Below are 16,893 nucleotides of genomic sequence, written 5' to 3'. Positions count from 1 at the left end.
AAACAGGAGCCAGTAAAAGAAAAACCAATTTAAATTCATTAAACTTTTATGATTATTTGTCTACCAAGGAAAAAGTAGTTCGTTAAAATGTGTAACGTACTCGCTTGTCGACTCATTCACAAGTTAAAAATGTGCCTTCTCTCTCGTCAGGTAGAAAATGCTAAATTTCACTTCGGTTTATGTAAAAAAAATTCCCACAGTATATGGCGGCACTGGTATTGTTTATACCAACAGGCAAGTCTTTGTGTAGTAAAGAACGTTGTGTTTATGAATGGATTTAAGTACTTCAAAAAAGGTTGTTCATAGTTTTACAATCACTTCACTTGTTTCAACGAAACGGAGTGCATTTACGGGCATTAAGTGTAATAATCCTCAAACCCGGACCATCATTTCCGGAAATGGGAATTCCGCGAGACCTAAAATTATCATTATCCTTTCTATTTACCATTTGACAAGCAAAAAAATAATGTTCCGTTTTACATATCGGATGTATATTAAAAATGAGATTTATTTGCTGTTCAATATTAACCCTTTCATAATCGTCGGGAAGTATACTTCCCATTCGACTTTTAGAAGCAGTTGTATGATCATCAATCTAGTTACCAATACACAATTGTTTTATGAAACATAGTTAGCGAAAATAAAATCCGTCTTTGTCAATGTTGACATATTGAAAAATCCGTTGAATTGTGTCAATGGGGAAACCAAAAAATATACTCGTAAGACGTTCAGAAAGGATTTTCAATCGTCGTCATTCGTTACCTGTATTCGAAGAAGAATCGAGCGACGAAGCTGATGAGGGAGCTGTTTTAGAGTTGAATGGACTGACTGATGAAGGGGATGTCATTGATTCAATCACCTATGACGAATCGGATGGAGGAAGCGGTAGTGAAGAATATGTGTCAGAAGAAGAGGGTAATCACGACGATGAAGACGATTGGACCGATAACACGAAGCATTTAGATAATCTGACTCAATCATTCGACGGCATGCCCAGCGTTGCTGATGTTATGGGAGAGAAAGAGGTCGATTATTTTGGCAAACTTCTGAATGAATCAATAACACAAAGAATTGTGGACGAAACGAATTTATATTCCCTTCAAAATCAATCGAAAAATTGGACGCCTCTTTCCTGCCAAGAGCTGTTGGCTTTCGTCGGAATGCTAATTCTAATGGGCATTCACCAACTCCCCACGCTGAAATGTTACTGGTCATCCGACCCCATTCTTCGCGTCGACGCAATTGCCGCTGTAATGCCTGCAAGTCGATTCAAAAAAATAGTTGAAAATTTGCATTTGAACGACAATGAGAAACAACTACCACGAACTGATCCGAATTACGACAAGCTGCACAAGTTACGGCCGCTTCTTGATCATTTGAATGATGTTATCGACAGAGTATACAAACCATCGTCACGTTATTCCATCGATGAGTCTATGATAAAATTCAAAGGAAGATGCTTTTTGAAACAATACATGCCGCAAAAGCCGATCAAGTGGGGTTACAAAGTTTGGTGCTTAGCAGACGCTCTTACTGGTTACATCATCTCTTTCTTCATCTACACCGGACAAGAGGTCTCCAAATTTGCGACAACATTAGGAGAAAGAGTTGTAATGAAATTAGCTGCTAAAATAAAACCAGGCTCGATTGTCGCTTTCGATAATTTTTTCACCAGTTTCTCACTGATGAAAAATTTGGCTACAAAAAATATTTTTGCATGCGGAACAGTAAAGTCCAATTCCAAAGGATTGCCGGACTTCATGCGAAACAACAAGGCGAATCAGAAAGTTGACAAAAATATGAAGAGGGGAGAGTTTCAATTCAAGGCAAAAAATCGCATCGCAGCAGTGAAATGGATCGATAAGAAACCGGTTCGCTTTTTGTCAACGGCACACAGCCCGAGAAATGTATCAAATGTTCGGCGTAGAATTGGAAAAGGATCGAGAGTCGATATTGGTTGTCCGAAAGTGGTCGAAGATTATAACAAAATTATGGGAGGAGTTGATAAGTTCGACCAGTACCACGAGAGATATGCAATCGGTAGGCGTTCAACGAAATGGTGGCATCGCATTTTCTACTATTTGATCGATTTGGCAATCGTTAACTCTTACCTGCTGTGGCGACTGCAGGACACGACATCGGATCATTTGAATTTCAGACTAAAATTGTCGAGACAGCTTATCAACGGATATACATCTCGAAAATCGACTGGCAGGCCTCCGAATTTTGTAAACATTTCAACTCCGGATGATGTTCGTACGGCGAACGTTGGTGTGCACATGCCAATAAAAGGCGAAAAGTACAGACGTTGCAAGCTATGCAGTTCAAAGTCTGTAGAAAGTCGATCGCGTTTCACATGTTCATTTTGCAAAGTTCCGCTATGCATCACAGAAGATCGTGAGTGTTTCACTAAATTTCATTACATAAAACCGAAGCCCGATAAAACTAATCCGTGAAGTGAACATGATGATCAAATAAAATGTGTAAAACGTTCGGCGAAACGAGCGTGATATCAGTAAATGTAAACTTTTTCAGAAATATAATAAAAATCCTTCGGTTCATGATAACTAAAAAACTGTAAAGAATAAAAGCACAAAAATCTCACTTTGAACAATGATAACTAAAAAATTGTAAACTGTTATCCGTGTAACGAACATGATGATCAAATAAAATGTAAATAGATTTGCACAGCTGATGTGTTTGTTTTTATGGGCAGTCGCAGTCGCAGTCTCATTATTTAATCACATAGACTTCTGAAACGGAAAGCACCGAATTCGATGTACTTTCAACTTGAGATTTTGTTTACACAATTTTCTTGACAGCTATTTGTCATAGTTTACCCAGAATCAGTTTAGACAATTTCTACACTGTAAACCAATCCAAATGAAAGGCTGTACACCGTTAAAATTGAGAAAGTTAGTAAAATACGAGAGGGTTAAACAAGTAATGCTGTGCGTCCGTACTTATATATAGACATAATCCATAATACTCAGGAAATAATTTAAATGCTAACGACACACCATTCTATGAATTTTCTAATGGGAAAGCACAGAAATTTTTGCATTAAACCCATGACAATATGTCTCTCAAATTCCTTACTTATTTACATGATTTATCGACGATTTTCCACCCGAAAATTGACTAAAATTGTATAACAAAATGTTTCCCGACGTATAGCTAATAAAATTCAGAAGACTGAAACGAGATAGATATAGTCATACTTGTCTTATTGAACACGCCTCAGCGCTGAACCATTCCTACCTCGATGAAAAGGTAAGAGTTAAATGCAACGCCCTGCGCATGAAGTGGATAATGGGTAAATTTTAATTTATTGTACAAATACTGATATATCTGTCTGTACAATGATGTATGGAAGTACGTAGACGTAATATACATGAGCATATATATTTAATATGTTTAATGTGTAGAAACGTCGAAAATTAATGAATGGGTGAAAAGAATAATAATTTAAATTTATGAAGTATAACCATCTCGAATGAATATTGAAAATTAATTAATTTGGAAACTTCTGACACATGCAATTAGGTATGACCAGACCATATGAACATTTTGAAGATGGAGAACTGTGAAATGCAAGAATCGGTTAATCGGATAATTAATTAGATCATCAAATTACAAAATTGGCAAAAAAATATGAACAGTCGTCCACTCTGAAAACTTGGAGTCACCACTTAGCAAGCAAATTTAGGTAAAAGTTAGATCCTCGTGAATCCGCCCAACATGATTTCATGATTTTTTAATGTATTCTTAAAAGCCTTTAGGGAACTTTGAGTCTCTTTAACTTGCTTAAATTTATGGAATCGAAGCCGTAGTAACGAAGGAGTCAGTCGGACGGTTTGTGGTATTCGTCTTACTGTTTCCCTTGGTCGTCAAGTTTCTACTATGAAATTTCTAGTTAAGCGTAGCATTGGCGCTTTTTAGCAGCAGTAACTTCTTCATATTACGGTCCACTTTTCAATTACCCTTTTACAAATGACAAGTACGACTTGGTATAGAACCAATAAGTCTAGTACTTAGTGTTGTTTATAACTGTTTACTGTATTTCTTCATTAATTGTCGTAGTCGTTCGCGTACCTTTGGTTTTTTTGAAAATGTCGGTAACTAGAATTGGAAGATTTCAACGCTGTGTTAGCTCGTAGTCTCTTCTTTAACACATTAACGTTAACTCGTAATACAAAATTACCACTTTACAGATTAGATGCGACTAAAGACTAACTTAGGGCCGTTAACTAGCATGTCACGTAAGAGCTAGGGACCTTATCAGTAAATATTTTAATACATTTTTTGCTCTGGTGGGGATCGAATTCTGAATCTTTGAATTTTTGAGCGAAAAGCATGTTTTTCGCTGCTCGTAACCTATAAAATGCCTTATATTGTTCGTAATAAAAAGAAAAGTCGAGCTTTTCAGTTATTCAGTTTTCTTTTAAGACTCTGTAGGCTAATAGGCTACTGAAAAGCTGACCATACAGAAATGGTGAATGGCGGGTGGGATGAATTTATGCACTTAACACTTTGCCGGTTACTGTGACTTGTCGAGTTTAGGTACCCTGGAAGTCAGTAAAAGAGCCAAGAAATACCTCCAAATAAATTTCTAAAAATCAAAAATTAAATTTTAGATTTTTTAAATTTTATTTGGAGCGAACCCTCGACTCCGTTACTACTTTCCAGGGTGTCTAAAGTTCCAGCGTGCGCATTTTTCTGCAATATGCCTATTCTTTTATTAAAGCATGAAACAAATGAAGTAAGAGATTTCATCATTTTGTGGCGATACTCTTGCCATTTAATAGTAGGTTACTTACTCATGGGGCAAATAATGGAAATGGTATTTCTTGTGTGAAATTTGTCGGTAAACACTCAAAAAGTACCATTTCCATCATTTATCCCATTGCCAAGTAAGGTTATTTATTCAAAAACTTGAGGTAAAGTCTTGGATCCGTGCAGTAAAGTTAATTTTACCTCATGTGTTTGAATAAATTTTCGGCTGCGCCCCGATCGGCAAATTTCACACAAAAAGTACCATTTCCATCATTGATAAGTAATGTACTATTAATACCTTGAATGCGATGTTAGATGAGACCAAATATTTAAATAATGAAAAGTTATAATACCCACGTGAACGAAATTTACGTAATTTTAATTTCACCATCGCACATTGTGAAACATTGAATTTTCTTTTCCATTTATACATATTAAATTACTGTTTTCACAAAAATGAGTTAAACTTAAACATATTAATCGGCAAGCAACGAAATTAACATAAATTATGAAATTTCAAAATAACATTTTGACTCTGAGCATGCCGAATAATTTCAGCATTAAATATGCAGAAAATAAGTTTAATGTTTACATAATTAGATGATGTAATGATTTAGCATAATGGCAGCACATAATGATTTCGACTTAATATGCATTGAAGAGAAACGTATACACAGGGCAATCGTGCTTTTATCTTCTGAATGCTATATTTTCCTTGTTCCTTCTCTTACTTATTGAAAGTTTGATTTTACTAAAAACTCATTAGTTTACTCACTACACTTTACTATCTGTCGTAGGAAGATGCGGGAATTTGAAAGAAGATTAGTTTTAAATAAAGAGACTTGAACATTCGTATTGTATTACTAGCTCTGTCATATTAACGATACTACAAAAAAATTACTTTCTGTTGCGACAAATCATGTTGTAATGGAACACATTAATAATAAAATTGCTCAATGTTTCCGATTGCAGTTCCGTGATGTAATCTTATTGAGCCATTGACTTTGACGTCTTCATACCATTCTTCCAAAAAATTAAAATTTCGCAAAAATACATGATAGTCATAACGAACAAATAAATACAAATCTAGCCAAACCTTATTAATCGCTGAAAAAACGTAATATCAAAAGATTCTGCAACCAATTTTTGAACCGCTCCAAATTTTAGAAATTATCTGCATTTTCTTCTTTCAATTGAGTTTACAATCACCATTACCAAGAAAAGGACAATATTAGAAAACCAACAATACAATTAAAGTTGTTGAAAACCAAAAATAATGAAAGAACCACAACCGAAAATAAACGGCACATTATGTCAAACATGCAATAATATTACACCAAACTGTAACAATATTACAGAAGTTGCAATAGTATTCGTTTGTAACGCAATAAGATAACAAACGAATATTATTGCATCACAAAAACGCGGATTCGATTTCTAAGGCTATGGAGCGATATTAAATTTTTTGACTTGCGTACTTTGAAAGAGCTCATGAAAGTTCACGAAACTAGGTTTTTGAACCCAAAAAAAATTTGGTCCAAGTCCTTAGGTTCACTCACTGAACCCTCCGAATTCCGTAATAATATTGCAAGATTACAGGGTTCAGTGAGAGAGTGCACACACCTGGACGAAACTTTTTTTGGGTTCATTGGTGTACTTTGGTGAACTTTCACGAGCTCTATCAAAGTACACAAGTCGCATAATTTTGGAATTCAATTTGGCCTTAGAAATCAAAGGTGCGTGACTGTAATAATATAGTTCCGGGAAAATCTTATTACAGTAACATTACACATATTGCAATCTTATTGTATTTTTATGTTTGCAATGTTGGCACTGTAAGAAAGTTCGTTCGTTTTGTTTTTAATTTTTGCAAAATGCGAAGAGCGCCACAGTTTAAAATTGTGTGTTCTACATAATGTACTTATTTCAGAATTTGATCGGTGTAGGGCAGTGTTCAAATTTAATGTTATGGTGCGAATATGTGTACGTAACTCAAAGTAAAACATTTTTAGGCTGTCAGCTATAATATTTCTGATTATATGAACTATCTTAGTCATTGTTGTCACACGTTTTAAATTCTTTATTTAACTCAAATTTTTATTAATTTTATAATCTTCGCAAAGAAGTATACAAAATGAAATCTAAAATTGGAATTGAATTTAGGCTACGATAAAATTACAATCATTGCAATGTTAATTGCATTTTTATGAATTTTGTTGACATTTTTGCAAATTATTGACTTAAAACCGATTCACAAACGTTTTTGAATTGAACTTTTTCGTCGGTTTCCACTTCGCTTCTTTAAAAAGGAAATCGTAAAGTCACCAGAGAAATTTATTTAATTCTCTTTTTTTGTAAATTCCCGCATCTTCTAGGTAAATTTTGATCTTAATATTTGCTACATTGTTTTCCCCTAACTTCACATTTATTAGGGCAGATGATTCCACAATTTCATGTGTTACGTTTGAAAGAGAACAATGTTCTGAACAGAGTTTCTCAGCTATTACAGCTGAAATTGTAACGTGAACTTTAGTGTATCCCACATTTTCAAGAACGGGGGCTATTCACAAAGTGTTGCAAAAAAAATACGAATTTTGGATTTTCACCGCCCGCACTAACTGCTGGACAATTTTTGAAAATGGACAAAGTGTACGGATTTTCTGACCTACATTTCCGATAATGAGCGTGCGTACTCTGTGAATGTGGTTCCACGTTATTATTAGACAGTTTGCGCAAATGCCAAATAAATTATAAGTCACTTCTTCATACAAGAAGTTCTGGAAGTTATAATTTCCAACATATAAGTTGACTTATAATTTATACGTAATTTGCGCAAACTCTCTTATATTTTCTAAGCATTTTTATGTATTTGGGAAAATTCATTATACTGATCTCATCATAAGAATAAAATTTTGGTGGGTTTCGTTTGTTTCTTTTGTTTTATTTGTTCCACACGTATTCCACCACATAGAAGTAGCGTTTGTCGTTACGTTTCTTCAATTCCACGTGTGAGTGAAACGACACTCTTTACGCTTCTTAAGTTGACAACATGTAGAACGATGTGGAACAATTAAAACTGTAGAATGCTAACCAAATTCAAACTTAAATTAAGTTGAGTTGAAGTTAATTCGAAGCTTTCTAGACATCAAAATAATTGTTCCATCCAAAATACTAATTTAAAAATTATTTTTATTGTTTACTGCAATAATCTCAGAATATGACACAAAGAATTTTTTCAGTCCAGTTTTCTTAAGTTAGAACAAAAATTTAAAAATTGTTGTAAAATTCAGTCAAATAGCAATGGTGTGTACGAATGTACTTTAGAGAAATCCGGACGAAATAATTTGGATGCTTCAAAACCTTTTCCTAATCTCTACTTCAAGTAGAAGAAATTTTAACATTCACATTGTTTTGGATTATTGGCTAGGGTGGTCTCTTACGAAACACCAATCAGGAGCGTTAGTACATTATGCCACTTAACGTTTGCCATATCAGCAAATCGAGAGTGTTATCTTTTTAGGGTAGTTAACAAAGTTTTCTTAATTAGAGTTTATCCAAATTAGGATTTATTGAATTGAATGAAGGTGATCTAGGGAGCTGAGCGACGATTCTCGTATTTTTGTAACGTACAAATAATGAGTTTAATATGCTAGTAAACACTTGATACAGTGCACACTGGCCATACTATGAAGTCGGGAAATACCCGAGGAACGTATGAATTGTTATATGACAAAATTGAATTAGTTGGTTTTTTTTATTTTTTATTTTATAGGCCTTAAACGAAATTTCCCGAAGCGTAAGGTGGCCAGCTAAGTCCAGCCCTGACTTAAAATTGTCTCATACATAAGAAAAATTAAAATAGACGCGAAGGAAGAAAAGTGGAATTCTAGTGAATTTTTGTGTTAGTACACTTCAATCAAAATTGAAGCTCAACGAAAGTCGAGCCTTGGTAGGTTCATGGTGTGATGGATAGTAGAGGCCACATCTTCCAAGTCTATCATTGCAGTTTTTTTAAACACTCTCCAAAAGTTGGATTTGTTTTCCCCCTAAAATAGCTACTGCACCACATACACGAAGAATTTCGAAATTTTTTAAAGGTCAACATATACGTCCTCAACTCCTCTTCCAACCACCATAATTTCTGATAAATGAGTTACGTATTGTTGGTGATATGCAACAAGAACTATTTTGGTCACCCTAGTGCAGACCATTTTTTTATGATTTCTGGCGTGAAAAAATAATTACTTCGAGGATTTTTTTTGTTGCAAATGGCTGAGGAGGGTCCCCTGATTTAATTACTGTATACCTTCCAAAAATCGATGGCTTGTTTTTAAGTTGTTCGAAATTTTGGCAACTTGACTCTTAAGATAGATTACTCTTGTTGTCGTCAGTCAAAACATTTTAAGAACACCATGGTTCAGACTTGTCGCGATGTATTTTTAAAATTGGTTCTTCCGTTTTTTATGTTCCTAATACCAAAAATCTTTTACTTCATTTTACTTTAACTCAAATTTCGCTATCTACATTGACTGTTGACTACAGTGAATTCTGGCAGATTGTCACACTGTTCGTATAACTGGTCATATCCTGCCAGTTCTCATACAATAAGTAATTGTAATAAGACCGGTAACATTGAAAGATTTTTTTTAAACAAATTTAAATGTCGACCTCGAAATACTGATCATCTTTCTAGGTCGTCGTGCCCGTGCATATAAATATTCTAACCAACCATTGGTGTATCAGCCAGCAGTGAGACACAACATCTACACACAATACAAAATTGTCAATATTATTTTATTAAATTGTTTATATTTTTTTAGGCGTGTTTAACACCCAGTAAAAAAATAGAAAATATTGGTTTTAAAGTTTATGATAATAAATACACCCAGTCACTAATCGCTTTAGACATTAAAAATAATATTTGTATGGTAATTATTATTGTTTTCTCTTCTGTCGTTTATTTAGTGCAAAATTACCTTATCTAATCTACTCTAGCAAATCATTCAGACAATATCGTTTATTCACATTCATATTACATTCAATGAAACATCCACATAATAAAGCCATCTATACGTCTATCATATCCCACATATGTATGAATGTATTATATGGATCTGGTAATATTGAACCTATAATCAGTTTAATTCAAATTAGTCCCTCCTCTAACCATTTATCATGCAAACTTCTTGTCTCATTCATTCCGTGATGATAACATACAATACACAGAGAAACATCTGGCCCAATGGAAAGCAAATGCATGGAATGAAATAAACCAATGGAAACGCGTCGTATTTTTTATTCTGTTGTTTGAAAGTTTGAATAGATGATGGAGCCCCTTTTAGCTTTTACCAATATACTCAATAGGATGTCGGTCGGTTTATATGTGTGTTGTGAGCTTAATGTGACTCGCAGAGTGTGAACGAATATTCAAAAATAACACTCTATGCTTGGTCGGGTGTCGGTGTGTATTTAACGTTTACAATTTTGACTAGTAGTCATCATTAAACGGATTCGTATAGACGTGTTTTCTCGAACAACATTGCTACATACTGTACGATGTGTAATGTGTACTCGTTAAAGCAATAAATGTTTTTTTTTTGTGCTGTTGATAATTTGATTTGGATTTTAAACGTGAAAAAAAAAATTTCATAAAGAAAATAGAGCTGGTGCGTTAGCTTATGATAATAAAAAAAAACATTTTAATTTAACACACAGATTTTGTTCGTGTTTTGTGTTTTCTAGTAAAATTGGGAAAAAAAATTAGTTTACGAGTTATTTAATGACGATAAAAACAAATTGAAATTCAAACAGAAACATGTTTGAAACCAATGTGAAATCGACCTATTAATTTTGGACTGTATCAAAAGATGTTCAAAATGTGAACGGAATGATATTCCTATGCTTATTGTGTGAACACTTTAACAAAGAAATTTGAAAAATAAAATAAAAATAAATTCAACCAGACAGAGTCGTCGACACTCAAATTAGTTAAAATATTTAAAAATCGCCACCCACTAAAATCACTATCATCTCCAACATGCACACTCTATTCACCGATCAATCGTCATTCTCTCGACACTATCAGCCCGGCTATCCATCTGGGCCGACAATGGGCCCATCACCACATTACGCATACGATCAATATGCCAGATATACGTATCCCGGCTCGGCATATGCTCTAGGCGGTCCCCATCAAAATAAAGAAATGGTCAAACCACCGTACTCGTACATAGCATTGATTGCGATGGCGATAAGTGCGTCCCCAGACAAAAAAGTTACACTCAACGGTATATATCAATACATTATGGATAAGTTCCACTACTATCGTGATAATAAACAAGGCTGGCAGAATTCCATCAGGTAAATTATTAATTTTTCAAAGTTTGTCTGATTTTCGTTAAATTATGCAATTAGCTAAATTCGGTCACATTCCGCAAATGTATTTCATTCGGTTTCATCAAATGTGCACAGTATGTCAGCATCCTTATTGCGTACAAATTCACTGTATGTAGTCTACTATTTTGAACTGATGTCACTGTACTATTGACTTCACCATACACCATAATACCACTTCAGGACTCCGAATTTGATGCTTGTTAGTTTAGAGTTAATGTTATGCCTTCATAAACCCATGTAGATAACCTAGACGAAACTCTACGAATTAAGGAAGGCGTCCGTTCTGTATCTTAGAGTCCGGGTCATATCAAGAGCATCCCAGGATATGACTAATCCGTTTCGTCGAATTAGAGTGATATTTCCAAATTTTTTTGTTACCGACGCATTCTCATCATATACTTTTAGGGTGTAAAACCAAATCGAAACATAAAAAATGTTTACACTTTTGAGGGTAATAAAAGTCGGATGTTCATAATGTTGAGGTGGCCTCCAACGTAGATTTTATTGTTTATGATCCATTTCTGAAAAAAAAAAAACAAACAAATGAACGGGAATTTGTAATAATTCACGGCACAAAGGATGAAGGATATTACGTCATTTTCGATTATGAAATTGATATTCACCAATCGTATATTTCTATAGATCTCATTCGGGTATTTGATAAATCACAGAAATAAGTGGAGTTAGAATATCAGATGAGTAAGCAGAATTAAATGAAATCAAAAAAGCGTAATGAAAAATAAACTTAGGAGAAATTCTCGATTGCAAGATTTACTTTTAGAAATTATTCCCAGAAAATTTGAATGATAAAAAATCTATTTCTAATTCTTAGCGCTGACCAATACTTTCTGGACAGTATCTTTGATAAATATAATTCATTTATTTATGTTAGGACTCTAATTACAATTAGTAAATCATATATCACTTGAAAATTATAGCGACGGTATTTTACAGTCAAACATACATCTCAATGTCTGGAGTTCGTGTTCTAGGATCACTGCAATTCAAACGAAATAAATGCTAGGTATGCTCTGGCCTGAGAACTAGGAAACCCTCATTTATGTTCATAAAATGTTCATAAAAAGAATTGGTTGTGTAGGATATGATGATTAGCCCAAACAGTACATCGATATCCTAGTTGAAACACAGTGAAAAAACAGTTCTATTTATGTCATTTGCTGTTTGGGACGGGTTCGAAAAAAATCAGAATGAAATTGTGAAAATTAATGGAAAAATTTCATATCAAACACTTGTTTTACGTCATTGCATACCAACAAAAGACAAATTTCGACCGGCACATGATTATTTTGAAAAATATTTGCATTCAGAGTCTTTGTCTATTTAATTATTTTATTTTAATTTTAACGATGCCGTTAATGATCAGTTCAATTACATTAGTTGTTATCAGTCGGACTCCTTTGTATTTAAATTAAAAAAAAAAAACAAGATTTCCTTTTACTGCTTTGCCCACGTAAAAATCGCCACTTTCGTATATAATCCGATACTGCTGATTTCTCTCATTTCGTATGTTCCATCTTCAAATGGCATAAAATTCTGAGAAGCCAAGAAGAACATCTTCGATACGAAAGTGGGATTTTTACGTGTGCGAAACAGTACCAAAAGCAAAAATAGTAAGGTCAAGTCTCAAACTTATTTGGTTTTTTGTTTTTTTTTAATAGGCACAATTTGTCATTAAACGAATGCTTTATAAAAGTGGCACGTGACGACAAAAAACCTGGAAAGGGCAGTTACTGGACATTGGATCCCGACTCTCACAGTATGTTCGACAATGGATCATTTTTACGACGACGCAGACGATTTAAGAAGAAGGATGCCGTACGCGAAAAGGAAGAAACTGCGAAAAGACACACAATCATGGACGATCACAAACATATTCATTCGCTAGATATAAAACCCATCAAATTAATGTCCAACTCACTGCTAGAAGCTAAACACCATTTCAAAAAGGAGCCCGGAATCGATCACTGCATGGGAAAGGATGCATTCTCAACGAATTCGATATTAAATTCGTGTCACGATTCCATAACAAATCAAATGAATCATCTAACATCACCGGCTGATCATGGTTTCTCCGTCGATTCATTGATGAATGTCTACAATCCGCGCATACACCATACATCGTATCCGTATCATTTTACCGAAGATAATCTAGTAACAACGTCGAGTCAACTACGTCACCATCATTCGAACCATCATCCGCATGGATGGTATACGCCAGAAACACCTCCATCCGATTCAGTGGGTCCGGTTACAAACAACAACAACAACAACAATAATAATAGCACTACAAACGGTACAACCAATTCAGTTGTACCCACATCGACGTCATCAACATTAGCTTTTCGTGATATGGTGTTCGATCATAATCAAAGTTGTCAAATGGACCAGGGTAGTCCGAATGGCAGTATTACGTCAGCTAGTCCGCCAACAACAGTTATTGGTTCGCATTTGGCTAGTAATTTAGGCAGTCTAGGTCATTATCGCGCTCATGCTGGATACTATCAAGATTGTGGTATTAAATATGGTGTCTAAAGGCTATTTTGTGTGTTTTTACAAAAAGGATTTTTCATTGATTTTCATAAAATGATTGAAAATATTGAGATATGGACAACAGCAATATTATCTGTAAAAAAATATTAACTAAATTAATAATATTGATTCAACGTTGCGTATATTATAATATTGACCCCACACACATACACACCACATACGTGCGCAGTTATGAGATAATAAAAATAGAGAAAATTTCTTTGAATTAATTTTTTTTGGTGAATTTATTTAAAAATAAATTATTCCAATAAGTAAAAGTAAAACCAATCTTTCATTGCAATCGAAGTGGATGTAAATTGGATATTGAAACAACACAGCTTGCGAGTAGCACCTGTAGAAATGGTAAGATAGTTTTTTCTCCCCGGAAGGAAATAGGATAGGAATAAATAGCAAAAACTTGAATGGGAAGACTATCTACTGAGAGAATTATTCTTATAAAAACGGCTGACAACGACGAACAAACGATGAGTTCTGACAATTTTTATATTACACAGCGAAATGTATGATAGAAATATTGAAGCGATAGATTTTGTATCGAATACTTGGAGATTCTTTAGATTAACGGAATATCCAAACGTTTTGGACCAAAACCAACGCATTTTCTGTTTCAATGATCTACTTGAGTTTTTGATTTTTCCATATAAAAACACATGCAAAATTCACACAAAAACACAAGAAAACACAAAACAGAAAACGTGTTGGTTTTCAAAATTCTGTACCTCTAACAGATTTAGAGGGATTCTTTTGAAAATCCACCTATCAAAATCGGACCCATTTCGTCTGGGATGGTTTTAAAGGTATTTGCCAGTAGACCTCAAAACAGGCCTCACACAGTCTCGAGCCACACCTGGTTGCTGGTGGAAGATCTCCGAAGTTGGAAAAATAGTGTTTTCTATCCGAAATTTTAGGCCGTTATAAATGATCGTTCCGGGTGAGAGTGGGCTCGTTGGAAAGCTGAGCTCAAGTACTTTCGGGTCATGCCTAACCATGGTGAACTTTAGACAGGTCTGGGCTGGTACTGATGACGCTTAATGTGAACCTGAGATGCTAGTCGTAACATACATTGTCTAAGCTTTTCATTGATACCTCATTTGCAGTGCTGGTGATTGCTGGCGAGTTTTACGAGTAGCGGTTGTACTAACATAAAGTTCTGTTATGTCAGCAATCACCAGCACTACAAATGAGGTATCAACGGAAAGCTTAGACAATGTATGTTACAACTAGCATGTTAGGTTCACATTAAGCGTCATCAGTACCAGCCCAGACCTGCCTAAAGTTCACACAGATTTTGAAAATTTTTCTTGCAAATTTTTGCAAACATATATCAATGAATCTAATCAAACTAGGCATGACCCGAAAGTACTTAAGCTGGCAAAGACCTTTCAAACCATGTATATATCAATCCCAGACGAAATGGGACCGATTTTGATAGGTGGATTTTCAAAAGAATCCCTCTTAATGATTTTGCTGTTTCTAGCAAATCCATTATATGGCTATTCCTACGCTTACACAATATGTGGCTTTTTCCTAAATTACATTTGTTTCAACTTTTTTGGTTTGCTTGAAGGAAAAGTGAGTATGAATGATTCCATCGGCAGCAAATATTTATATGATTGATGTAACGGAATTTCCCTGATTCGGAAATGAACACACCGAAATTACAATAGTTATTATAACATTGATAATAACAACGACAATGCTTCAATTTCTTGAATGTGGTACTTAACCTTTCGTTATAAAATTATTAAAATGCATGTTGGTTGCGCCTTATACCGTCTTTCATGACCTCTTTTCCAAATAAATATAAATCCTGTTTACATGGAGAGAAAAGTTTTCGGTTTTGGGAGTTGTTGTGGTTTTAAATGATTCCACACAAAATTTGTTTAAAAAATGAAAATCTAGATTATATGTTATAGTTATTTACATATCTGTTGTGGACAGTAGATTATAGGCAATTTCGTGAGTTGTAGCCCGAATAAAGTGAGTCATGTCGTGGGTCTAAATTAGGAGAAAAAATATTAAATTTATGCCAAAGGTATAAAAAACATTTTTGGAATAATTATCAAAACTAAAGTTTATCGGGTCGATTAGGAAAATTAGCTAAGACAAACCCAAATTTTCATGTTTTCGTGCCTATGTTACATGTGTCATTTGATGTAACAACGTCACCAAGAAAAATCTCTTTCTTGTCTATCCATCAGTACTAGTTTCAAGGAACTTAACATCAACTAGATTACTTTTCGTAAGGTTACGCAAGTAATAAAACGTATGGCATCCATTCCCATCAAATTTTAATAGAAAAATTGTGAATATTCTTATGACACTGACGAGCTGCTTATTCAGGGAAAAAAAATTATGATTGATGTCGCTAATTAGTAGAAATGTAACATCTGATGGACTGTGTAGTGTGATGGTGATGTATACTATTGTGAATGTATCGAACGGTCTCTGTTGTATTTGTGTTACTCACAATAGAAAATGTGGAAAATATAAAAAAGAAAATGTTCAGTAAAACGATTATGTACAATAATATTTTGGTTGTTTGTTACTTGAGGTGTGAATGATTGGTTCGGTGTAAGTAATTTTTCAGATAGGTAAAACTTATGATTGATATGAGAAACGTTGGAAAAGGCGATGAAAAATGTTGGTTTATTTTTATTTATAAATATTGTAAAGTAATTTCGGAACGTTTCAAATACAACAAGTCGTGCTGATATTGTTAATTGTATCTCAATTGATCTGTATTTGTTGTGAACAAGAGACAATTAATAGAACTAGAACTAGAATAAATGTACTGTTTCTCGAAACACAGTTGCTGAAGTTCAGAAGACTCTACTCTTCACTCTACTCGGCCGAGGTCGGTAAACACACAAGAAGTGTCATTTCCACAATTTCTTCCATAGAAGAAGGTCCATTTCCATCATTTGCCCTATTGCCAAGTAAGGTATTTTGTTCAGAAACTTGATCTAACATGATCTACAAGGCCTACAACCACTCGTTGTAACACCAGTAATTTATTTAGATTCCTACTATAACACCGTGATATAAATAAGATAAGAAAAAAACGTCCTGAAAATGTTCCTGGGCGCCAAACTTACATTAAACGTTTGATTTACAGTCAATAGTTCATGAAATGCACGGTCTACAAAA

General features: G+C 34.3%; 2 protein-coding genes across 2 annotated transcripts; both read left to right on the top strand.

Moving 5' to 3' along the window:
• The first annotated feature begins 695 nt into the window (after nt 1-695).
• On the top strand, nt 696-4,219 carry LOC119073182 (piggyBac transposable element-derived protein 4-like). Its single transcript, XM_037178489.1, has 2 exons — nt 696-2,040; nt 4,215-4,219. The coding sequence occupies exons 1-2, from the start codon at nt 696-698 to the stop codon at nt 4,217-4,219; spliced, it is 1,350 nt and encodes a 449-aa protein (XP_037034384.1).
• Nucleotides 4,220-10,161: 5,942 nt separating this feature from the next.
• Nucleotides 10,162-14,006, top strand: LOC119073404 (fork head domain-containing protein crocodile). Its single transcript, XM_037178837.1, has 2 exons — nt 10,162-11,136; nt 12,852-14,006. Exons 1-2 carry the CDS (start codon nt 10,814-10,816, stop codon nt 13,723-13,725), a joined length of 1,197 nt encoding a protein of 398 aa, XP_037034732.1. The 5' UTR covers nt 10,162-10,813; the 3' UTR covers nt 13,726-14,006.
• Nucleotides 14,007-16,893: the final 2,887 nt, after the last annotated feature.

This window comes from Bradysia coprophila, unplaced genomic scaffold (genome assembly GCF_014529535.1).
Source record: "Bradysia coprophila strain Holo2 unplaced genomic scaffold, BU_Bcop_v1 contig_138, whole genome shotgun sequence".
Lineage (NCBI taxonomy): Eukaryota > Metazoa > Arthropoda > Insecta > Diptera > Sciaridae > Bradysia > Bradysia coprophila.
Note: the sequence above shows the minus strand (reverse complement) of the source record. Positions and strands in the feature narration are given on the sequence as shown.